This window comes from Mchenga conophoros, linkage group LG5 (genome assembly GCF_057382185.1).
Source record: "Mchenga conophoros isolate Kocher_MC1m ecotype Shallow Benthic linkage group LG5, M_conophoros_male_GT1.1, whole genome shotgun sequence".
NCBI classification, from domain to species: Eukaryota; Metazoa; Chordata; class Actinopteri; order Cichliformes; family Cichlidae; genus Mchenga; species Mchenga conophoros.
This window is the reverse complement of record NC_140530.1, coordinates 21,859,112-21,881,473: the sequence shown is the minus strand read 5'-3', so window position 1 is coordinate 21,881,473 and position 22,362 is coordinate 21,859,112. Positions and strand designations below refer to the sequence as shown.

Here is a 22,362-nt window from a genome sequence, read left to right as displayed (position 1 = left end):
AAATTGCCAATCTCGCATACAGCTCCACCAGGGCTGATGTGCATGTGTGAAAATGTCTTAGTAGAACCATTCTGCAGCTAATTTTACATTTCTGGAGGTTATGAAGTTCAGCTTGTGTTCAGACAGAGGAAAAGGCTCTCATTCTTGATTTGATTGCATTTAATCGTTTGTGGCACTAAAAGCAAATCACATGAAGTGTTTTGACAACAACCATTTACATGAAAATCTTTGAACAAAATTGTCATTTCACAAGAGCAACAAGATAAATTTGAGACACTAATACCAACTAAACATACAAATTGTTGTCTTTTGTGTTTTGTTGAAGGTACTAATGAGAAATTTGTTTAGCTTGAAATTTGTACACCTGCAGGATGTGACATCATCATAGGAGATCTTGCGCTGACTTTTTAATAATTTTAAACCAACATCTCCCCACTTGTGCCTCTGTGCCCCCCTACCTGATAACGGAACCAAGAAGAAAACAAACAAATTTGACACTAAACCAGTTTATTTATTTTAATTTACCCAGGATTTTCCACAATAATAAGCTGAGTTAACCTTATTCAGCTGAATCTGAATAATTTCATCTTGTAGAAAATGTTTGAAAAATGCCAGAGCCCCTCTAAACACCTCTTAAATCACACAGACGTGACTTTGTCTTAAGATTCTCTCAAACAAAGACATTTGCGAGCCACTGTTTGTATTCAAAGCTTTTCTGTCAACTATTTAACCTTTCCCTCCAACATACAGCAAAATACATATGAGACATCTACAGCAAAACCTTTCTTCCTCCACACAGACAACCACTTACACTCTCCATCTGGTCGAAATTAAGCTGCTCTGACATTATGCAGCTGTGTGTTTTAGGACAACAAGACATTCAAAGTGGAAGGTGGTGAGCAAATCTAAAATGTCTAGTTATGGTCCTTGTATCAACTCAGGCCTACCCAGAAGTGACACACTGAAGTTAATAAAACGTTAAAATGCCTGATATCGCTGTAAAATCTCTGCTTTGTGGCTCTAAACTGCATTGTTGTTCTTTCACACTGAAGCTATAAATCCTGAATATCTTTGTCACATACTGTCCATACTTGACCTAAAAATTGCACCAGAACAACTGAGGCTGGAAACAACTTTCATCTCTCTCAATTCATGCCGGGCTGCAGCTTTAAACTTTGTGTATGTACTTTAACTGTAGACATTTTGCAAAATATAAATACAGTGGATTTCTTTTTATCCATGGACCCAAGTGAGAATGGCTGGAAGTAGTTTGTTTTGTATGTACATATCAGAATTCAAGTTGAGGATTCCTCTTCTTCACATACTGCCGCAGGTACCGGATAGCTGATAGTGCACTCAGATTTGCTAGTAGAGCTGAAAAGGATTTCCATGGTTATTTTGAATTTCAACTTTTCATGTTTGATCACCTAGTACACAAACATGTGACAGGGAAAATGTTTAATGTTTTAAGGCAAAAGTTATTTTCCTTACTAAAATTGGCAAAACTTCATAATAAAGCCTACAACTAAAGATGCAATTCTCTAGTAACTAAATGGAATTTCAGTGTATTTGATTTGAAAATCGAATGTGATTAAATTTGCCTACAAATACTTAAAAGTAGGTACACTAGAATAAGGGGGTACAAGTCAAGTGTTTAAAGGAAAAAAATAAATAATTAGACTGTAATTAACGTAAGTAATTTATAGTTCAAGAGTAATTGTAAGTATTGCATAACTTCAGGTATGTTACAGGGAAAAACTAATAATTATATTGTAAATAAATGTAAGTAATGCCTAGGTACTTTTATGTATTGCTTAAATTTTGGGTAGCTTACAGAAAAGGAGACACACATTATACTATAAGTAATTTAAAGTACTTCATAATAAATTTTAAGTACAAAACGATATCTCCCCATACGTTCCCTTTACGTTGTAAGTACACTGTACTTTTTGGGGTGCGGGTCATATTATGAAGTTGATTAACTTTGCCTCACTTTCAACAATGTTACAGGAAAAGAGACACAATTTGTACTGTAAGTGATTTAAAGTACTGCATAAGTAATTTTTAGTAGTGTGCAATTTAATTGTAATTTTTGAAACAAACCATATTTCCCCATCTTACATCATAAGTACTTTTTAGGGCACGGGCCATATTATGAAGTGGATCAATCTTGCGCCTTTTATTTTACCAATATAAATATAATAAGGTCTGTTCTTTCTTACCAACTTACATAAAAAAATAAAAACATGATTTTTTATAATCACAATTCAAACATAACTATCAAAATGAGTGTACAGTGTCTTCTTATCTATATGTGGCTCAGGCGATTAGAGGATCATAAGGGGGTCCTTTTGTCCCTCTGTGGGGGGATACTCCCACTAGGTTTATATCTGGGACTCTCCACCATTTGACCTTAGAACTGAAGAAGCTTCTCGGATGAGAGGTGAAACGTCTTCAAGTAACTTAAAGAAGTCCAGACGCTTTTCTTTGCAAGCTCCTTTGACTCTTATCTATATAGTACCTTAGAGTTGAGCCTCTCCATAACATCGCCTGTGCCCCAAGAGTAAGGTGTACTTGATGGAAGATGGGAAAATAATTTATTTTTCTACAAAAATACCAAAAAACTACTAATCACTTAAAATTTGCCTATTCAGTACTTTCAAAATTAACTACTGAAAAGGGTGCCCAATCATAAATTGTTACCCTAAATTTTATCAGGAAACATAGCAAAGTAATGGAAAAAAACATCACGACTGACTATGACTGATAGACGAACATAAATTCAGAAATGATCATACCTGCTTTCCAGGCATCAGCAGCCTCTGGATCAGAGGATCTTAGTACCCAGGAGGCAAAGGCAATGCAGACTAAACACATGTCTGACTGCTTCAGTGTGGAGAAGATGCCCTGGTGTCCTGTAAGGGCAAAAAGTGAAATTAAATATGTTGCATTTTTACATTTATGTCTCCTGATTTTACGTAAGCTCATGTTTACTTGTTGTCTGTATAGTTTCCAAAATGAAATGCTGCTCTTCTAGCTCTCTAAACAGCTGCGAGGAAGCCGGGGAGACCCTTCCCACACTCAGCACCGGTGCCCCTGGATCTTCTCTCCTGCTGGGTATCTTCTCGAAGTCAACCGGAAACACCCAGTCACCAGATCCTCTGCACCATATGCTCCCTTTATCATGGAAGTGAATTTTTCTTATCGGCAGTAAACTTTTCCAGCTGGCAGATCCACCCACGGCTGCTTCTACTGTGGATCCATGTTGGTGGGCCTGAATGAAAGAATGAGACACAATTCTCAGGGGAGAGATGTCATCCACTTCATCAGAGTTTGCACTCAAGAAAACATTGAGTGCAAACCCACTGCCCACCTTGGGCAGTGTGAGTTCTCTGACGGTAGGATGAGAACAAGAGAAAATGGGGATGGGTTTCTCCTCGTTGCAGTGAAGAGGAGAGAAAGACATTTCATCTCTACATGAACAAAGAGCATAGTCAAAGACAGGAGGCATGGAGATGTCTTTTGGATCATAAACAGTGAAGTGCCTGGAGTCAGAGTTTACTTTATCCTCTGTGAAAAAGTATTCAAACACCTCTGGGTAAGATATTTGGTAATCAAGAAAGTCTGTGCTGGATAGAAAAGACAGAGGAATTTGTGTTCCCAGGCTGTCACTTAGTTTAAAAGCAGTGTTTTCTGCCAAAGACTGACATCTGCTAAAAAACAGACTACTTTCATCACTACCAAGTAAAGCAGGCAAAGATGCATTCTCTCTGTTGAGAGTTTGTATATTCTGCATACTTTTACTTTTGGTTAACTGTCTAGGCAATGCAAGTGTGCTTGAGGTCAAAGTGTGGGGCTTCTGGCTGTCAAAACACTGCCCTGCAAAGTCCTCTAAAGGCACAGGCGTCTCTCTGCCTTCGGAGCATGTGGACTCATCGTTTGAGAAGAATGGAGAGTCACTCCTGCTGTGCTTGTTTTTTCTGTGAGGGTCAGGGCTGGGGTTCCTGCTGGGGCCAACAAACTGCCAGTACTCCTCTTCAAAATCTGAGGTGGAAAACTCACAGCTTGATTGGTCTGGCTTAGATTCGTCAGCCTGCGTAAAATAGTCCGAGTCTGCTGTGTCTGAAATATCCATGGGAGTGCTGCAAGACAAATTATACTCCACAGTGTCAACCAGAGGGTCATGATTTGTTGGGGATTCATCTACATTTGGTGTCGTGGCTTCTCCTGTTTCTATAGGTGATGAGCCTCTATTCATTCTGAGCTGCAAAATGTCATTTATTGTCAATTTTTCCATTTCATCCCAAAAAGCAGAGATGGTGTACACGGGTCGACTGTGACCCTCAGCTTTGGCATATGTTTCTGGGCAGTCTTCCTCAGAGCAAGGTTTTACTGTTACATCAGGAACACAGAGAGGGGAGGGCTGTTCTTCCTTAGAGAAACCAGGTACTGAAAGATTGATTTTATGTCTTTGGGCTCCAGGTGTGTCCAAGAGTATCAAGCAGTGTGTTTCATTTTCACATGGGGGGATATGATCTGGCATGCTTGTATTTCTTTGGTTGGCAGATGGATGCATCGGGGAAGGCACAGCGCCGGTAGCTTCATAAATTTTACAGCTGGCAGCTGACACATTGGTGGAAAAAGAAGAATGCATTTGTCCGTCCTGTGTAGAGTCAGCATCTTTTTTTGGCAGCCGGATGTCAAAGATAACGAGCGGCACATTTCTGGGTGTTGAGGAGGATGCTGAGTTTCCTCCACTGATTCAGCTGCTGACAAATAGCTTTCTGAATCATAACTGTAAACGGAGAGGAACTCAGCACTGTCTTCAAGCTCATCGCACTCCTCATTCTCCATCTGTGAATGCGTGAGTGGGTCTCGTGCCATCAAAGCTGAGCTGTCTGGTTCACTTTTGCTTCTCTTCATCATCGGCTTAAGAATATTTTGTTTGAGTGATGGAAAATTGTCTTCTTCATCAGATATTAAAGCCGCTTGTGATGATTCTGAAATGACTCCTACCTCCACGTTGTGTTCATAACTTGGGTTGCTGCCTGATTTTTGGTTTTGGTTTGATTTAGATTCCCTTCTTGCCTGAGATGCAGGTTTATTTTTATTCATCTCTAACTTTACACCACTTTCAGGTGAGTTCTCCTGAGTAGCGTTGCACGCATGACGTCTCTCAAAGGGTTTTTTTTGTCTTCGTTTTTTTTTTACAGCGGTGGGACGTGCTCGCCATCGTGCGGGATTATCGTTCACTGTCACAAACCAGCGTTCCTTCTCTGCTCTTGCAGAAACACTCCTTACATCTTCGTTTACAGCCCTCTCTGTCGTGTCTGGCTCATTCACATTTAATCCTGTTTGGTGACAAGAAAGCGGTTCACTCTCTGGCTGCACTTCTCCATCTTTTGTCAGATGTTCTGATTTATTCAGTAGCTCAGTTTGCAGAGTGTTTGTAGCGCTGTAACCCGTCTCCTCTGGGACTGGTGCAGGACATTTAGGATATGCTTCAGAGTCCTCTTCAGATTTTGTTGCAGCATCCTCCGGCTGATTAAGTGGCACTGACAAATTAGAGCTTTCTTCTTCGGTGCATTCTGCTGTGTTGCTTGTATCTCCATCTTTGTCATTATCAGGATTCTGCTGTGAGTCTTGCTGGCTTTGGCTGACAGCTGAGCTTAGGTTTCCCGAATCCTCTGAATCTGTGAGACTGGCATCATCAAGGCAGGCAAGTGAAGGCTGCTGCAGACTGCACTCCTCACTCTCCTCATAGAAGCTTGTCCAGTCATCCTCTGCAATGTGAATACTGTGATCTAAATCATCCATTCTGACAATTCACATGCTCCTCAATCTAAAAAAAAGAAGAATATATATTTATACTTAAACGGATTTTTTTTTTTTTTTTTTTTTGCATAAGCTTAACTAAAGTGGCCTTGAGTGATGCATAACAATCCATTCTTGGTATCTTTGGTAGCAGATATGGTTACGTCAACACATTTGAGTTAAATATAGAGCATGTGCATTTGTCTTAGGCTTAACATTGCTTATAATCACCTGTCATTAAAGGAAGCCATTGTGTAGAGGGCAAAGCTTTCTCAGATCAAAGTTTGATGAATGAGCGAGACTTCAGAGTGGCAAAGTAACACCAAAGCACCTTAGTCACAAGCTCCATAACAAACCCCAAAATACTCCAGGGCCCTGATCTTTGAAAACAGGTCATATAATCTGATATGAAAACAAATCAGCTGCCCAGTGTCAGGGAACAACATATGAACTTAACAAACATCTACATTGGGTTTGTTTTGCCTTTTCAACATAGGGAAAATCTCAAAAATGATTATGATAGGCCTCAATGTGTCAAACACAATACATTTGCCATTTTCTGCGGTTTTGTTTAAGTAACAGTAAAATACCATTAGTATTACTTTTTTGTCCTAATTAATATTATCAGAATATAAACTATTGTGGGTCAATACTGCAAAATATCTTACCAGCAGTATCCATAACCACGAGCTGTATAACCACACTATATTATGTTAAATGTGCTTTAGTAAAATATGCAGAGGCTTACCTGATGCAGATTTATTTATTTATTTTTTAAATCATCCAATTTTCGAGGTAGCTTTGCGTTTTCCTGCAGGAATAGTTAAGCTACGATGTCCATCTGCCCTTGCATATGTCAGACTGGGCCCTTGCACTCAGATGTTATAAATAGAGTAGTATGTCCTGTCACATGTAGCTCCTGGTGCAAACGTCCTTCCCTCGACTGCCAGACACGAGACATTCCAGCACCCCAAAATATTAACCCTGATAATAATAACAGCAATATAAGTTCTATTATTACATTAAAACACGACAGAAATCCAAACATTTTTACTGTCATTCATAAACACATGCATTTATTTTCCAAAAAACAAAATCTTTTCATAAAAACTTTCATAAAATGTCTTTTATCTTGAAAATTATTTTTAAAATTCTTCCTTCGATTTTATCGGCAACATTTAGGAAATGATAGTGTTCTTGTTTGATCGATTTCTTAAATTTTTGTTGGCTGTAACGTCAGCAGTCTTGTTTTTTGCAGTTTTCACATCTGTAGATACTTCTAACAACTTTTTGTGAAAAACGGGTCAGGGTTTCACCAAAAATGAAAATGAGTAAAAACTACCAAAACTTTTACCCTAAATTTTGTATGGATCACCTTGAAACAACAACAAAATACTAGGTCTTGGGGTCACGAGCACCTAGGATGGCAAAGCATTTGACCTTAACCTTCACTGTTAACGTCCAAGGTCAAAGGTGACCTTGAAAAGAAATGCCAAGACATCATATCAAGTAATATATCGCATTAAAAGAGTTGCACAACACACATATTTTTTCAGTATGACACCCTGTGGCATCACACTAAAAATCATTAAGTTTCACAAAATCACCCACTGGACGAACATATGTTAACATCTGAGATTAAAGATTTTACAGTTTGTAGAAAAAAAAAACTTCAGTCATATGGAATAGGAATGTTTGTAAAGAATAAGATGATCATAAAATACACTTTCAATAATGCCTCAAGGTCATAGGCCACACAAATTAGGAAAAAGCTGAAGTTATCATGTTTAATAAAAGGTTGACATCAGCATGTTGTAAAAAAAAAAAAAACATCGTAAAGTTGTAGTACAGCCTTTGCCCTTCAGGGGGATTTGCACTCTCTGAGATTGTTATAGATTGTATATTGTTTAAAGTTTTTCTCTGTGGTTTTGCTTTCTCTGTATTATTTTAATAGTATAAATATTGTCAATGTTATAAATAATGGTTTTTTTTGTAAGTTAATTTGAACAATTTAACCTTTTCCCTTCTCAAGACAGCGGATAGAATTCATTCGAGTTTACAAAACAACAGTAAAGACAAAAAAAGGCAACTTTGCATTGGCTTATGAAAGGTGCTTTATTTCTGCAAACAATACTTAGATCTTCTGAATTTATTCATGGCACTGAAACTAGAATATGTACATCATTACAAAAACGATACATCATTTGTATAAAACAATATGTACATGTTTTTAGCTTATGGTTTTTTGTACAACAGTAAACACATGAAGCCAAAAGAGGAATATTCATGGAATGACTGCTGCCTTCTATCTGGTTCAGATTGCTCCACACATGCTAAAGACAGACATAACTTTTAGAACCATCTTGTGAATCAAAACTACAATGTAGAACTTGGATAGGGTTAAGGATTGGAGCTACAGTAAAAAGGCCACTTGTCATAATTCAAATACCCAATTATTAGCACAGACGCATTGTGATTAAATGCTTCCTGGCTCCATTTAAAGCTCATAATGGCAGAGTCATCACAGTAACAGCATTTAGGACAAAGCCATATTCTTCATACATTTGGCAAAGTTAATGGTAATCAAGTAATGTTCAAAATGCAACTACAGAGCTGCCGTCTACGCAACAGAAAAAAAAAAAAAAAAAGATCTCAATCACACTAAATAGCAACATTGATTTCTTTGAGAAAGAAAAAAAAATCAAGGTCCAAAGTCCAGTGAAGACCTCAGATGTATAAAGTGCACGGGGATGTTTGGAAATTCTAAATTTTGACAGGAAAAAAGAGGAACTCTTATTTTATATGCATCAGCAGGATCACAGCTCTTTAAAAAAAAAGGAAAAAAAAAAAAAGAGTGAAGCATTGGCTCTGCACATGGAATGGAAAAAAAAATGAGCATGCAACTGCAATGCATGCTCTGTGTTATGCACGTGGAATACATTCACCTTGACTGATTACAAAAATAATAAATACAACGGCAACAACAAAAGTACAAAATACAATCAAACAATCCATCATCAATACAGTGCCTACAGACCTGGTCCACCAGAGAAGAAATAAAACTATGATGACACGTCTTTTAACCTGTCAGCCTAATTCTAAGCAGTAAAACTCAGTGCACAGTTACAAAATGCAAATAAATAGCACACAAGTAAAAACAAAATGTCTATCGCATGTTCCCGTTCTGTCGCTAAGTCGACGCGACGAACGGTTTACGAGTCAAACCTGACAGGCATCCACGTTCACCAAACTCTTCATTCAGATTCTCTGACCAAACGCAGCAGATTAAAAAAACAAACAAAAAAAAAAAACGCTTGCCGACAGCATTTCCACTTAAACTGAGGCATGATCGTGAGACGAGCAACTCTCGTTCACCACAAGAAAAGACAAACTTGCACATGAACACGAGCCATTTTTCCTGGGACGGCTAGACTGCGTGGCTGCTTCATTTTTAACGAATAACTAATTGAGTACAAGACAGTTCAGAGCCCCAGAAAGTTAGTTACTTGATACTGGTCAGTTTTTTGTTATACTCTCAATACATAGAGAAAAATTAACAGCCCAGCAAAAGCAGCTACAGTTAAATTTGGCCATCCTTATTAGAGTCATCTTGTCTTCCTTCACCCTTTTGTAAATCTTACGGCGTTCCTGAGCTCTCTCTCCTACCTGCACCCCCCACCCTACACATTATAAACTTGAGCAGATGAAGTTGTCGTGATGGTTGCACTGTTCAGTGTTGACGAAGCAGAGGGTCGCTCTCTTCGGACATATCTGGGTTTCCTCACTGGAAAAGAGAGCAAATGAAGGGTCATAAAATCATCTGTGAGAGGAACAGGAGGACACATTCACTGTAATCACAATTAGCATGTTTGAGCTCATTTTGTGTGGTTTTTTTGTATTGTTTTGTTTTTAAATAGAAAAATTTTCCATGCATCCTCATGAATAATACCAAATACTGCTGCTTCACATAATACTTCCTGGTCAAAGATTACAGTTTACAAAAGAGAGTGTGGCCATCTCACCTGACGAGGAGGGGATCATAACAGCCTGGAAGGAAAAGAGCAAAGGTTAAACAGTTGACGCACAAAGACTTCGTTGAAAACAGATTTGTAGTTTCTACACTCTGAATATGCTACTACTACTAAAAAAAACAAAAAGTCAAAATCCACTTACTGTCTCACTTGGTTGAAATATGAAGGCTGAAAAAGAACAAAAACATAATGTTGCATTTGGAGGGGAAAAAAGAAAGTTACAAAATCAAAGCCAGCACCAAAAGCGTGTCACTGTGAGTCACTGTGCAGTGCTCCTCACCCTTGTTGCGGCGGTAGAAGATACTTGGAAGTCGGTTGGAGCGTTTGAGGTAGAAAAAGGAGGCGACAGAGAGTATCAGGAAGAGGCTGATCAACAGCGTTCCCAGAAGTAGAGAGGCTGCCACACCAGGGCCACCTGCACAAAAACACAGCACAAAAACAGGAAATGAACTGACAGACATTTACTGCATCAAACATTCCCGTCTCTAACCATGCAAGGAATATTACACCGCATGAAATCAGTCTGCACATCTTACCAATTTTAGGAACAACTGTCGTTACAGTTGTATGATTTTTACGCTCCAGTGTGTAGTCTAGAAAGCACAGAAAAAGGCGTGTTAACACAAACGACCCAAACATGAGCGACACAATCCAACACGCAAAGAGCTCAGAGTCCTTACTGTAGGTGCAGACTGTTATATTTTCTAAATCGACAGCTGCCGAGTCGCACAATATGCAGACGGTGTTGGTGTTCTCGAGGACGCGCAGGAAACATCCTGTGAAATTCAAGAGAATGACATCTGTATTACATAGTGTGAATTTTTACACACTTTGATTTGAGTATTTATAGTGCTGTAGCGACAAACTACAAGTCTTTCTCCAGTTTGATACACTAAATTAACTGCAGTTTCTATAATCTGATGAGGTACCAGGGCATGGCGATATATCACGCAGATATCTTTAAGCAGCTGCTAAATGCTGTTTCCATTCATGTATCAAAAAGGCAGAATTGTTTTTAACTTATCTTTGAATCCCAACTGTACAGAATAAATCATCTATATCAGTGATGTCAAACTCATTTTATATCAAAGGCCACGTACAGCCGACATTGATCGTACGTAAACAAAGTGTTAAATGCACATTTAATCCCTGAGATCTTCAAATGCGTAGTTAAACATTAACACACAAGTGCGATGCACAGCAAGCCTTTTTCCAAACTTCAGAAATGAATTATTCTGAGTCATTATAGGGAATAATTTAGGTCAACTAGACTAAAGAGACCATACGCACAAATTTCCAAAATACTTAACAATCAGAGGCTCTGCACTACTCTGAGTCTTTTAACTCTGCCTAATCGTATACTGATAACAACAATGATGTCAAACGGGTCAAATCTCAGTGGTAGCCAACGTAATAAGGCCAATATGCTTTCTCCCAGTGTTCGTCAGTGATGAGACATTAAAAACATCCACACTACCTGGTTCACAGTGGGTGTCATTTGAGCATGAACTGTTAGCTCTTTGCTTATCACCACAACATTCAAGTGAGTTCTGATGTAGGGCCTGTAAGCAGAGAAGCATGCATAGATTAAGAGATCGACATCGGCAGAACATAGCATGAGCTGGTCTTTTGCCTTAGGTAACGTTCATTTCCTACCTTAGTTACAGGCGTCTCGGGTCTGATAAGAATCACGGTGGCAGCAAAGACCAGAAGGAATGGCAGAGCCATATTTGAACCCTTGGAGAAAAAAAACAAACAAAAACAAAAAGCAGACAACTTAATACATTTCATAAACAGGATGTCTATAAAGCCTACATACTGGCTAAATTTCCTTTTAGAAAACCAGTAAGTAATGAGAGCTGGCTTCAGATTTTCTTATCTTAAATCATTTTTTTTTTTTTTATTTATTCAACCCTAATGCAACTTATAGACTTTATTTGAGCCCTCTGCAGTTAAGTGCCTGTCTAACCTGCCAAGTGTTTGTTGTAACACTATTTGCTTTCACCTTCCTCTCTTCCCCAACCGGTCGAAGCAGATGTCTGCCCTCACATAGTCAGGTTCTGCAGATGTTTTTTTTTTTCCGGTTACAGGAATTATTCACTCCCTATTGTCACAAAAGATTTACCAAGAATTTGACAAAAAGAAAAAACAAACAAACAATTTCATCACTCCTTAACAACACTTGTTGCCGCTGATTTTCATTCCAGTTATTTAATACTTTGGAATACTACGGTTGTCCTTTCTTAAAGATTACACTCAGACCATTTCTGATGAGTGTTCAGTGAACAGTAGGTGGATCAACTGGGCCAGATGATCTTTCAGATCCTGTGGCAGTTAGTTACATTCACATACTATTAATCGGTTTGGATTACTTAAACAAACTTGTCCTGTTTCCTTATTTTTAAAGGTCATGCTGCACACCATGCCAGCAAATGTTAAGTTTTTACTTTACAAATCATTTTGTTGTCGCTAAGATACTTTTTTCTGTCTATCAAACTGTGCCAACTTTTTCTTTCTTTTTTTGAGATTCGGCTAAATAAATGGGAACGAATTATGTGGTTTTGTGACAAGTTACTAGTAACAAAATGACTAAAGACAGAAAAACTGGTTAGGTGCTAAGCTATCTGTTATGGGTAGACACAACACTGCTTCATCCTTTGAATTAGGCGAGTCTTTTATGCTTGAATGATTCACAGGTCAGTGTTAAGTGGTCTAACAAAATTAAAAAAAAATGGTCAGGTACAAGGAATGGACTGAAAAGGAATGAAAAAGCATCCAATGTCCAAAGAAAAACTTTAAAGAATCTTCAGAAAACAAAATAAGATATGAAGGATGGCTCAAGGCACAGTACTGTAGGTAAATATGTTTGTCTCTAACTGCTTTAACTTAGTTAATATAAGAATACATTTGTCTGATCACAACAGTGGAAGATCCAGTATATGCTTGATAGTAAACTACAATTTAGTTACCATTAAACAGTTTGAACATTCATGACAACACAAATAAATGCATAGCCCTTTTTGTTGTTGTTAATAAAGTAGTTTTCACTATTTCCCCCCACAACTTTTTATTGTGGAAAAACTACACTTTTACATCTAACTCTGCGGCACAATACAATTATTTGAGGAGAAAAGCAGCAAAGCTAAATTATCAGAAAACTGCACGCAACGAGCTAACGTCAGTGAAGCTACACAGCGATAGCTAGCACCTGTCACCGAGCTGAAGGCTTAACTTGATTGTTGTAGCAGTTAAAATAACGCCCAACTACCGAGTTGAAGATCTAAACCTTTTTTCACATGATCGGATATATTTACAATCTAACAACATCAGTAGCCGCTGAGTGTGGAGACAGAAAAAGTTAACTTACCAGCCAAACACCAGGCTTTGGCCTGACCAAACTCCTAGGCGCGGTTTAGTAACCGGCTGGTCTCGTCCGCCGCGGAGGTGTTACCACTCAGATAGTAACAGCTATTGCCAGACTGCTCATCACAACACCTCTGGTGTTGACCCACAAACAGATAATCCTACAACGACTGGCTCACAGCTACCGGATTTACATTTAGCATGTAAACTTCCGGAAACGCCTTTCAAAATAAGAGTTATAAGAACGGCGACGCTCCTGTGAGAAAGAACAGAATAACAAGCAGAACATTTGTTTTATTTCTCTTCTCATTCTCCATTTCGTCCTCCTCCTAGTACCAGTATTAATGATAATATTAATAATGGATCAGTACACACAACGCTCTTGAATTTGCGAGGGTTTGGAAATTATAAATTGCAGTTTTGAACACTCAAATATTTTCACAGGATTTACAGAGTAACTGAAATTTTTTAAACAAAGTACAAAACAATATTGTGTTAGTAATAATTCATTTAATAATAATGGACCACTTTACAGTCCTGTTTAGCTTGTTGTATTGCTTTTATCTTTAATCTAATTTCTGCAGATGTTTGAAAATAAATGCCGATAGATCCATGGGTGGGTGAGCAAGGCATGTCAATAAATACTTGGATTGATAAAGCATCTCTGTATGATAAGAAAAACTTTCTCAAGGACCGGTGTCCCTGCAGCAACACACCTCAATAAAATCAGTAGGTCATTAGCAAGACTCTATAGAACTTTACTGCATGCTGAGGTGGCAACCCCTAACCCTACTCAAGTAAATTTACATAAATGTAAGAAAATGTGTTTGGAAAATGTACTTGTAAAATTACTTTTTATTGCACCATGCTCATTCACTCATGAGCTGCTGTAACATAAATCAGATGGCTGAACTGCCACCTCAGCATACAATCAAGTTCTATAGTCTTACTAATAATGACCTACTAATTTTATTCAGGTGTGTTGCAGTAGGACACATTCCGACGGCCACTGAACGCAGCGCAGCCTCTGCAGATGGCGGGAGTTTTAATTACGTTTCACACAGCTAGCTATCAATAATCACATCTGTAAGAACTGTGAGGTAATTTAAATAATATATTTCAGTGGTGAATTACTGATATAACATCTATACACACTAACGTTAACAAGATTACTTTTTACTGAAGACCTTTATTGATGTTCTAGCTGTGAACAACTTGCTAATATCTACCTGTCAGCTACTGTACTGCTAATATGACAGTTAGATGAGACTGTGGCTAACTTATTATCTTTACAAACAGATAACCAAAGAGCAATGAATCATATACGAAATATAAAGGAAATGCTAAATATCCCAACTGGAAGCAGGTAATTAAAATGTGCCACTACACTATTTTTTTTTCTGTTTTTTAATCTCTTGTTATTGACATATAACATTGCTATTTTCCCTTTAATTCTAAAAACATTTGAAGTTTTTCATGTAAACACATGTAAACACAATTTAAAAAAAAAAGGTTACTAAATGGTTTTGCTACATAATTTGACTGTGTTTGTGTTTTCTTCTCTATTGTTACACTTCATTGGGATGAAAATGCAAACAGAAATGCATCTACCAGTGGTTTCTCCAGTTTGTCAGACTCTCAGATCTTCTTTGAGTCTCAGTTTTGGCATGAAAATTCTCAGAGCGCATCTCAGGATATGAGTTTGTCCTCCAGAACTTCCCAGCAAAGTTCACAAGAGGTAGGATTTCCCATGTTCACCTTGCAGATGGTTCTTGGTTACGAAATGCAAAGCCAAGCATTAGAAATGGGAATAACCAAACACCCCACGATATGATATTAATACAATACTTCAATGAGGATATGATATTATTGCAATTTTTAACGTCGGAGTACTGCAATAACTTACTTTGCAATTTGTCACCTTTTTTTGAACGCAAATTATTCCTCACAGTTAAACTTTGTAAATGAATTGTGCTCATTGACAAAGACTCATTCACACTGATGGCAACATGTTGGCAATCTGTTAGATCTCACTTGATGTTATTTCAGGAGATGAGTGCTCTTGTTCATAGTATTCCAAGAATATTTAATTTTATTTAATAAAATATCAGTATTTGGTGTCTCTATCAAAATCGCAGTACAATGCTGTATTGATTTTTCCCTCCACCCTGTTAAATTCATAAAAGGTCTAACGACGAGGCAAATATTGTAGTAATGGTTTGCATTTTCTTTGTGTATATTATACAGTCTTGAAACTACATACTCAACCAAATCTATAACTTTGGCTCCCACTTATACTAACATTTACAGGTCTTTGACTGTAGCCCTTCTTTACATATTTCCTCCATGAAACCACTGTGCGTTTTACTGTCTTTGTTTCATCACACTTATTACTGTTAACCCAATTCCCCAGTCAGATCACCTGTTTTCATTCAGCTAATTATTCTCTTTTTATAGAGCTGCAGCTCTCCTCTTTTCATTTGCAATACTGTGTTAATTTCTAGCATGCTCTTATTTAGTTTTAACTCTTGTCTGTAATCTGGATTTTTCCAAAGCCAATTAACTCTACCTGTAAATTGTTAAAGCTTGGCCATTTTTACATTAATGTCAAATATTTAAATGACAAAGACAATATGGTAAAGAAATGAGTAGATGTTCGTTGTATGAAAAATAAGCATTTCTGAATTTCCAATACCATAAAAGTTGTTTATGTGTGTGACAAAAACTAATGGGATCATAAGCGCGCACACACAAACATATTAAATAATTCTTGCTTTCCTAACATTTGTATTTTGTCTCTGTTTAGGGGAGTGACCCAAAGTTTTCAAGCAGTTATCACACTAAGCCTCTCCTCCTTGGAGACTTGAAGGATAAAACCAGAACTTCAGGAATACTGGCTAAATTTGAAGAAGACAAGAAAAAGGCAAAAGAAAAAAAGGACAGGTGCGTCTTTTTGTCATTTCAAATATGCAACTCTAAATCCCTACGTAACCTTTTTTCCCTGCTTTTTGCTTTAACAGTGATCACTTAGCCAAAGAATGCCAGCATATCAGAGAAACACTTAGCAATGTAAGTGATAACGTAAACTGATTCTAGTTATTCAAATTCAGATGACCTTCTCTTTAAAATGTTTTTAATTTGAAAACAAAAAAATGTTCTTTTCAGATTCAACAGCTGGTTGCTGGCACTGAGAGAAACGCAGCAGTGTGCCAAATAGTTTCTGAAAAAATTGACAATTTCACATCAACATGTAAGTTTCCTTGTTGAATTGACTGTTTTTATAAAACATGGTTAAGCTGATGTATTGAAAAGGAAATATTAACACCAGCAGATGGTGCTGCTTGCCGCGCAGCAATCCACTTCTAACGCCGTTGTCATTTTTATTCTGTGTTTAATGTTTTTATTTGTTCATCCCAGTGCAAAATAATTTGGACAATCATCAGGGCCACATCTCCCAGCAGTTTAAGACTTTGGTAAATAATATGGACTCCCAACAGGATGTGATGACACAACTTAAGGAAACAGTGCAAAAGGTGAAGATGTTGTCTGTCGTGTTCTTTATTTTGAAATGAGATTTAATTGGCAATGTTTCTGATGAGTGAGGAGTATAACTGTTCATTTATACCCTGTAGAATGGAGACACTGTAGCAGAGCTTGACTCACATCTGCAAAACTTAAAAAGTAGTCTGGAGGGTCTGAGAGAGGAACAGGGAAGACAAGGACACATGCTCGAAGAGGCCCTGAAGCTGCTCAGCGCCTTACTCTCAGAGCACTTGTCCAAACCCCGCTCTGAGGGAGTGATGGATAACACCATGCAGACGTCACCAGCACCAGAGGAGTCGGTGTCCAGCATCCTGCACAACAGCAAGCTTGAAGGCACACAGGTTACATGTGCGTCATACAACGCTGAACAACACCAGGTTGAAGTTCCCCGTCGTAATCGCAGCCACCTAGCTGGAAAGCAGAAATTTACTCAGAGACAAAGAAGGCCCAAAAAGAGACCCCTGGTTTTGTCACAGAGGAGTAAGGGTGCAGTCTCGGATGAAAACCGTCAACCTCTCGTGAACAAACAGCAGAAACCTGAGAGCTGTGACATGAGCACAGTGAGCAGCAAGGACAGTGTCAGTCCAGGCAGTCTGGTGCCACTTAACAAGGAGAGGAGATCCAGTGAAACTGAAGGTTGTTTCATCACGCCTCTGAGCTTCTGGTCTCAGGACAGCAGCAGCTCTCTGTGCCTCACAGAAATAGACCCCATCTTAGAGAAGCTGTCAGCAGAGCAGGGCTCCACTGTACAACCAGGAAGCTTGTGGCAGCTGTTTGATTCTGAATTAGACTTTTAAAGAATAATTAAAGGTGCCAAAATGTGTTCTTTATTTATTTTCAGAGCATAGAGCAGAAAAGACTAAAAGTATATCTATATTTATTATTTGTATTTATTAGTTCTGACCTGTGTTCTCTTGGAAATGTGTTCCCTTTTGTCTTTGTGAAAGAGCTGTAAAAAAAACTGAGCACTGTGTTGTACACAAAGCATTAAAATTGTTGACCTTATAATTTCTTTTTTTTATTATATATATATGTATATATATATATGTATATATATATATGTATATATATATATGTATATATATATATATATATATATATATATATATATATATATATATATATATATATATATAAACCAGAACCAGAGCAAGAAAGCAGCCAGGAAGCCTAATTGCACAGCTATTCAGGTGGAAAGTGCATCAGAGACCCCCAGTCTGAGAAAGATTATTGACATTTCATAAACTGGCACAAACATCTGTAAAACCCAGGGTGTGTTTTAGCATGATTTTCTTTCTTTTCAATTTTATGCATTTAATAACCATTTTTTAACAGCAAGAATCATCCAAGTTTCTAAAGAAAGAAGAAATATTGCCCTCGTCTGTCCAGACACACACATGACCAAGTTTACTGCAGCTTTATTCAGTGCATCTTTAAACATGTTCAACTTGCACTGGGCTCTTAGAACACAGGAGTGGTGGTTACTAAATAATCACTCCTCTACACCTACATTGATTTTACCCATTAGAATTAATATATGTAATTTATGGTAAACTGTTCATTTTTTCCTTACTTGCCATTTACACTGCACTTAAAAGAACATGTTCAATAAATATGAATGTATTTAATTTAAAAAACAATAACTTTTTTAAGTGGCTTCAAACTTCAGCATGGTTGTCTTGAAAAATCTTTTTCCTGTCAAAAACAGGCCGAGTGCCAGAATTTTGCTATAATTTATTTATTTTTTATCAAAGTGTGAACTCCACTATTATAATCATATATCCCTCAAAGAAAATCCTTTCCTGGAGCTGCTAATAACACTCCAGATATACTACACAGCTGCAGGTTTGGGATAATCTGCTTTGCAGCTGTTACACAACACATTAAGAAGCAACAAATATATTGTATTTACAAATTGCTTTCCTACTTCCCGGTGTGCAACCAAGCAATTAACCATAGACGTCTCTTTCATGCAGAGTACTAAGAGCTTTCTTGCTTGAAAAAAGTGATTGCCATAAGCTGTGCAATAAGTGCATTAATGATTAATTTCCTTCACTAATTCTCCTTCGCAGACTTTGATCTGACTGACAGTGGTGTCACAGCTTTACTAAGTCTGCAGGTGGGGATACGAGTCCCCTTGGGTTGAGATTTGCCACTAAGCAGACGTCATAGTTGTCATGCATTAAAGCACGCCGAGCCACCGCAGTCCACCGGTTCTCCCACGGGTCTAGCTCCAGAATGTCCTTTGTTATGTCATCATGGCGATCTAAGGATAGTTAATACACAGAGTGGAAATTCAGTCACGGGGGGGGGGGAGCTAAATATTTTATGCATAATAGGTATGGATACTTTTTCATTACCTGCTCCTTTGTAATATCCACAAACATAAATCTTTCCTCCCACAACACCAGCATTGGAGGCGTTGGTACGCAATGAAAGCTGGGAACATGGCAGAGGAGGTCCGTCCCTCCAATAATCTCCATCTGGGTTGTAAATCTCCACAGCGCTGAGACAGTGACGGGATTGTCCACGGTCCACACCCTCACAACCAATACCACCTGAGAAAGAAGTTGGCAAAAATCAGTGCAGTTCAAAGAGGACGGCCACCACAATGGCACTAATGAAATTCCTTCAAATGTATTGGCAGCTTAACAAAATAATTCATCTTACCCATCACATAAATTTCCCCATTGAGTACTACAGCACTGCAGCGGTACTTTGAGTATTTCATGGGACAAAGCTCTGTCCATTTGTTTGTGTTTGGATCATACTCCAAGAGGCGGTTACTAAGACAGTCGGGCTCCTCATCCATCCGGTATGACTGGAAGGTCGAAGGGGAGCAATGATATGACAAAGCAGAGCAGGTGCAGTCAGAGAAGGGTCACATAGGGACACAGTAAGAGCTCTCCTTCAATGTGTAAAAGAAGTATCTTTAGTTTATAAGACTTAAAGTGAATGTGTTTAAATAGCTGGAAAGTGATTTCTTTTATTTTGCCTCACCTGTGGGGTTCGACCGCCCACCACATAAAGGCGATCTTTCATTCTGACCACGCTGTGACAAGCCAAAGGCAAAGGAAGGGGTGCTGCGCTCCGCCAGGGTCCACCCTGCAGAGACCAGCGTTCCACACAGTTTGTGATGAGAAACTGGTTCTTCAGCTTCATCTGGCCACCCAGCAAGTATAGAGTGTCTCCCAGTGACGCCAGAGCATAAGAATCACGGTACTCTGCTGATGTCAGGTGCTCCCAGCTTCCCTGGGCCTCCACCATGTACCTGGAAATCAAATCTGGCAACATTTAGTATCTTCTGTATGTGGGGTAACCAAAGGCAAATCAGTCAAGTGCTTTCAGATATCTTTTCTTACCTGCAGATTTCAACACTGGTGTCTTTCTGTCGGGCCATTCTGCGAGCACTTGCCTCTCCTGCTACAATGATGTCATTTCTTTCAGTCACAACTCCAGCACACACATACCCCAGAGCCTCTCCGTAGCGAGGTGAGGTGATGTAATAAATTCGCCCTGTGGACGGTGCAAAGCAAAAGCTGCGCTCAGCATAGCTGCCATACCTTGACCTGATACCGCCACTGTCATTGCCAATGCAGAGCAGCAGATCTGTGGTCTCCATGCCATAACGCAGCTTTAGTTTGCGTGGTGCAGCCGCGGGATGCAAAGCCGTGGCCTCCAGTCCTTCGTTCATAATCTCCAGACACTCAGCATCAGCCAGCAGGGCTGTGTTTCTCTTTATTGCTTCTCTTAAGTAGTCGGGGTTTATCAGTGGCAGACGGACCTTCCGCAGGAGCTCTGGGAGATGCCGAACACGTACCTCTCCATCCACCAGGGTACTGTGTTTGACCCATCCAAGGACCACATCCAGAATGGTTTCTTCCCGAGACACATTCAGATCGTCAGATGACAGAAGCTTTCCAAGCTGATGGGCCTCCAACTCCAAGACCTCCTCATTCTGGCACACTTGGACAAAGTGCTGCCTCAGGAAGCGCTGAGCTTGGTCAGCCAGTTCCTCTGCACCGAGGTCACGGGCAAAGTAATATACACCAAGGCAATTAGAGGCATCCATGTTCTCCATCATGTGCAGCTGACAGCGAGTGAAGACATCATCCATCTGTAGAAGAAAAGCTGCTATGGAGATGCCTTGTACGTTGCCATTAGTGAGAGGAAGATCTGAGCAGTACATGTAGTTCAAGAGGAGGGCCAGGCTGTCTGCAGGAGTGTCACGCAGGAATATCTCTCTGTTGTTGCACTCACGCAGGCCACAGGTGAACATAACACGGAAGTATGGGCTGAAGGCGGACAGGACAACTCTGTGACAGGGAAAGCTGACGCCCTCAGCAACCAGCACCACATCTGTCAGATGCTCAGCGTCCCTCATCTTCCTCAGCTGGTCGAGCAGCAGCAGCCCATGTTTAGCAGTAAGATCCATTATGCTTCAAAACGTCGGTGAAAATGTTATTTACAAATTTAAACAGGAGGTTTTATACACCCTGAACAACTAATGAGGCTTTTTCTGAAAAACAGAAGAAAATGCACACAGAATTAAAGGTTGTCACTCCCGATGTTTCACTGGTGCATGATAGAGTGAAATTTGGTTAAAAAGGTTTGATAAAATCAAGCTTATGTGGATAAAAAGGAAGTAATGTTTCAGTTAAGATCAGTACAGTCTAAAAGAGACTTTAAGCAGTGCCTTATCTTTTCACCACCATCATGACATGATGACATGACATTTTCAGATTAGCCTTTGTGTACAATATATAGATCAACATATAGAAGTGTAGAAGCAGAGTAACACTGTAACAGATCACTATGACAGCAGACACATACTGCAGCATTTATTCCCTTTAAAAAAATTAGTCTTACCAAATGCATCAGCTTCTCTTGGCGTACTAAAAAGACCGTCTTCAATCTAAAAAGACCAGTGCATATCTGTTTTTAAACAGGCTACATGTGCTGTTGATGTTGCCGAATGTCACAGTCGGTGGGGTTAGAGAGGCCTGAGCAAATGCGTGGCAAAGATATGTACCCCCTCCTCTGCTGCTGCCCTCTGAGCTGGTAACCCAAAAATAGATAGTGTTGTGGCAGACAACAAGTGGGTCAGAAGGTTTTGAGTGATCCTTGAAGAGAAGGTTTTAAAGCAGTCACAACAATAACTGTTATTATATTTTATGTTGTCATTCATAATTTCACTCATCAGAATTAAATTGCCCACCATTTGGGGTAATTCTTTCCAGGTTGTTTGCCCTGGTTACATGCATGCCGCTCTGAAATGCATGAGATGTTGCTCTGAGTTTGGATTCAGATTTCATGACTGTGTTCTCTTAAAGACCCAGTGCATACTGTGTGTGCACAAGCTTCAGAAATCAGAGTTTCTCATAAAAAGGGACATAAAGCTTTAAAAGAACCCACGTTTGATTTTGTCACTTTGACTTCATTAAATAGTTACCTGGGTACGCTGGGTTTGAAATGACTGTTCATGGTTCGTTAGCTTCAGTTTTGTTGCTGAATGGAAAAAATAAAACAACATGAATGGAAACACATGATCACTGAGTTAACCTTTTTCTATTTTCAGCACATAATTATATATTTTGCTTCATCCGGTCCA

The 22,362-nt window shown here is 38.9% G+C and overlaps 4 protein-coding genes across 5 annotated transcripts; 1 reads left to right on the top strand and 3 right to left on the bottom strand.

Annotated features, from left to right (window-relative positions):
- Window positions 1-141: 141 nt before the first annotated feature.
- Window positions 142-6,684, bottom strand: perm1b (PPARGC1 and ESRR induced regulator, muscle 1b). The gene is given in 5 exon segments (XM_085274214.1): window positions 142-1,374; window positions 2,799-2,915; window positions 2,995-4,544; window positions 4,547-5,842; window positions 6,563-6,684. Coding segments are annotated over 4 exon segments (3,024 nt in total). The 5' UTR covers window positions 5,818-5,842; window positions 6,563-6,684; the 3' UTR covers window positions 142-1,288.
- Window positions 6,685-7,910: 1,226 nt separating this feature from the next.
- Window positions 7,911-13,417, bottom strand: lg5h1orf159 (linkage group 5 C1orf159 homolog). Its single transcript, XM_085274209.1, has 9 exons — window positions 13,213-13,417; window positions 11,502-11,582; window positions 11,323-11,407; window positions 10,526-10,621; window positions 10,382-10,438; window positions 10,126-10,260; window positions 9,988-10,013; window positions 9,837-9,861; window positions 7,911-9,598 (listed from the first exon to the last, which is right to left on the bottom strand). Exons 2-9 carry the CDS (start codon window positions 11,571-11,573, stop codon window positions 9,495-9,497), a joined length of 600 nt encoding a protein of 199 aa, XP_085130335.1. The 5' UTR covers window positions 11,574-11,582; window positions 13,213-13,417; the 3' UTR covers window positions 7,911-9,494.
- A 794-nt stretch (window positions 13,418-14,211) lies between these two features.
- iho1 (interactor of HORMAD1 1) lies at window positions 14,212-17,747 on the top strand. 2 transcript variants are annotated; one of them, XM_085275570.1, is made up of 8 exons: window positions 14,212-14,308; window positions 14,508-14,574; window positions 14,808-14,946; window positions 16,015-16,151; window positions 16,229-16,277; window positions 16,374-16,458; window positions 16,626-16,741; window positions 16,841-17,747. In XM_085275570.1, exons 2-8 carry the CDS (start codon window positions 14,522-14,524, stop codon window positions 17,546-17,548), a joined length of 1,287 nt encoding a protein of 428 aa, XP_085131696.1. In that variant the 5' UTR covers window positions 14,212-14,308; window positions 14,508-14,521; the 3' UTR covers window positions 17,549-17,747. The 2 variants fall into 2 exon arrangements, with proteins under 2 accessions (XP_085131696.1, XP_085131697.1); XM_085275571.1 differs by having other exon boundaries at window positions 14,266-14,294.
- A 152-nt stretch (window positions 17,748-17,899) lies between these two features.
- On the bottom strand, window positions 17,900-21,758 carry kbtbd12 (kelch repeat and BTB (POZ) domain containing 12). The gene is made up of 6 exons (XM_085274206.1): window positions 21,621-21,758; window positions 20,114-21,270; window positions 19,752-20,022; window positions 19,422-19,572; window positions 19,112-19,309; window positions 17,900-19,017 (listed from the first exon to the last, which is right to left on the bottom strand). The coding sequence occupies exons 2-6, from the start codon at window positions 21,184-21,186 to the stop codon at window positions 18,848-18,850; spliced, it is 1,863 nt and encodes a 620-aa protein (XP_085130332.1). The 5' UTR covers window positions 21,187-21,270; window positions 21,621-21,758; the 3' UTR covers window positions 17,900-18,847.
- Between the last annotated feature and the right edge of the window lie 604 nt (window positions 21,759-22,362).

Bases quoted from the DNA above. Each gene is read 5' to 3' on its own strand.
- kbtbd12 (XM_085274206.1), bottom strand. From the start codon at position 21,186: ATGGATCTTACTGCTAAACATGGGCTGCTGCTGCTCGACCAGCTGAGG. The intron at 19,310-19,421 runs GTAAGATGAATT...CTTCTTTCTCAG, and splicing joins TGGGGAAATTTATGTGATGG to GTGGTATTGGTTGTGAGGGT. The intron at 19,018-19,111 runs GTAATGAAAAAG...AACTATCCTTAG, and splicing joins TGGATATTACAAAGGAGCAG to ATCGCCATGATGACATAACA.
- lg5h1orf159 (XM_085274209.1), bottom strand. From the start codon at position 11,573: ATGGCTCTGCCATTCCTTCTGGTCTTTGCTGCCACCGTGATTCTTATC. The intron at 11,408-11,501 runs GTAGGAAATGAA...CTCTGCTTACAG, and splicing joins CCGAGACGCCTGTAACTAAG to GCCCTACATCAGAACTCACT. The intron at 9,862-9,987 runs GTAAGTGGATTT...TTTTCCTTCCAG, and splicing joins TATTTCAACCAAGTGAGACA to GCTGTTATGATCCCCTCCTC.
- iho1 (XM_085275570.1), top strand. From the start codon at position 14,522: ATGAATCATATACGAAATATAAAGGAAATGCTAAATATCCCAACTGGA. The intron at 14,947-16,014 runs GTAGGATTTCCC...GTCTCTGTTTAG, and splicing joins CCCAGCAAAGTTCACAAGAG to GGGAGTGACCCAAAGTTTTC. The intron at 16,459-16,625 runs GTAAGTTTCCTT...TGTTCATCCCAG, and splicing joins TGACAATTTCACATCAACAT to TGCAAAATAATTTGGACAAT.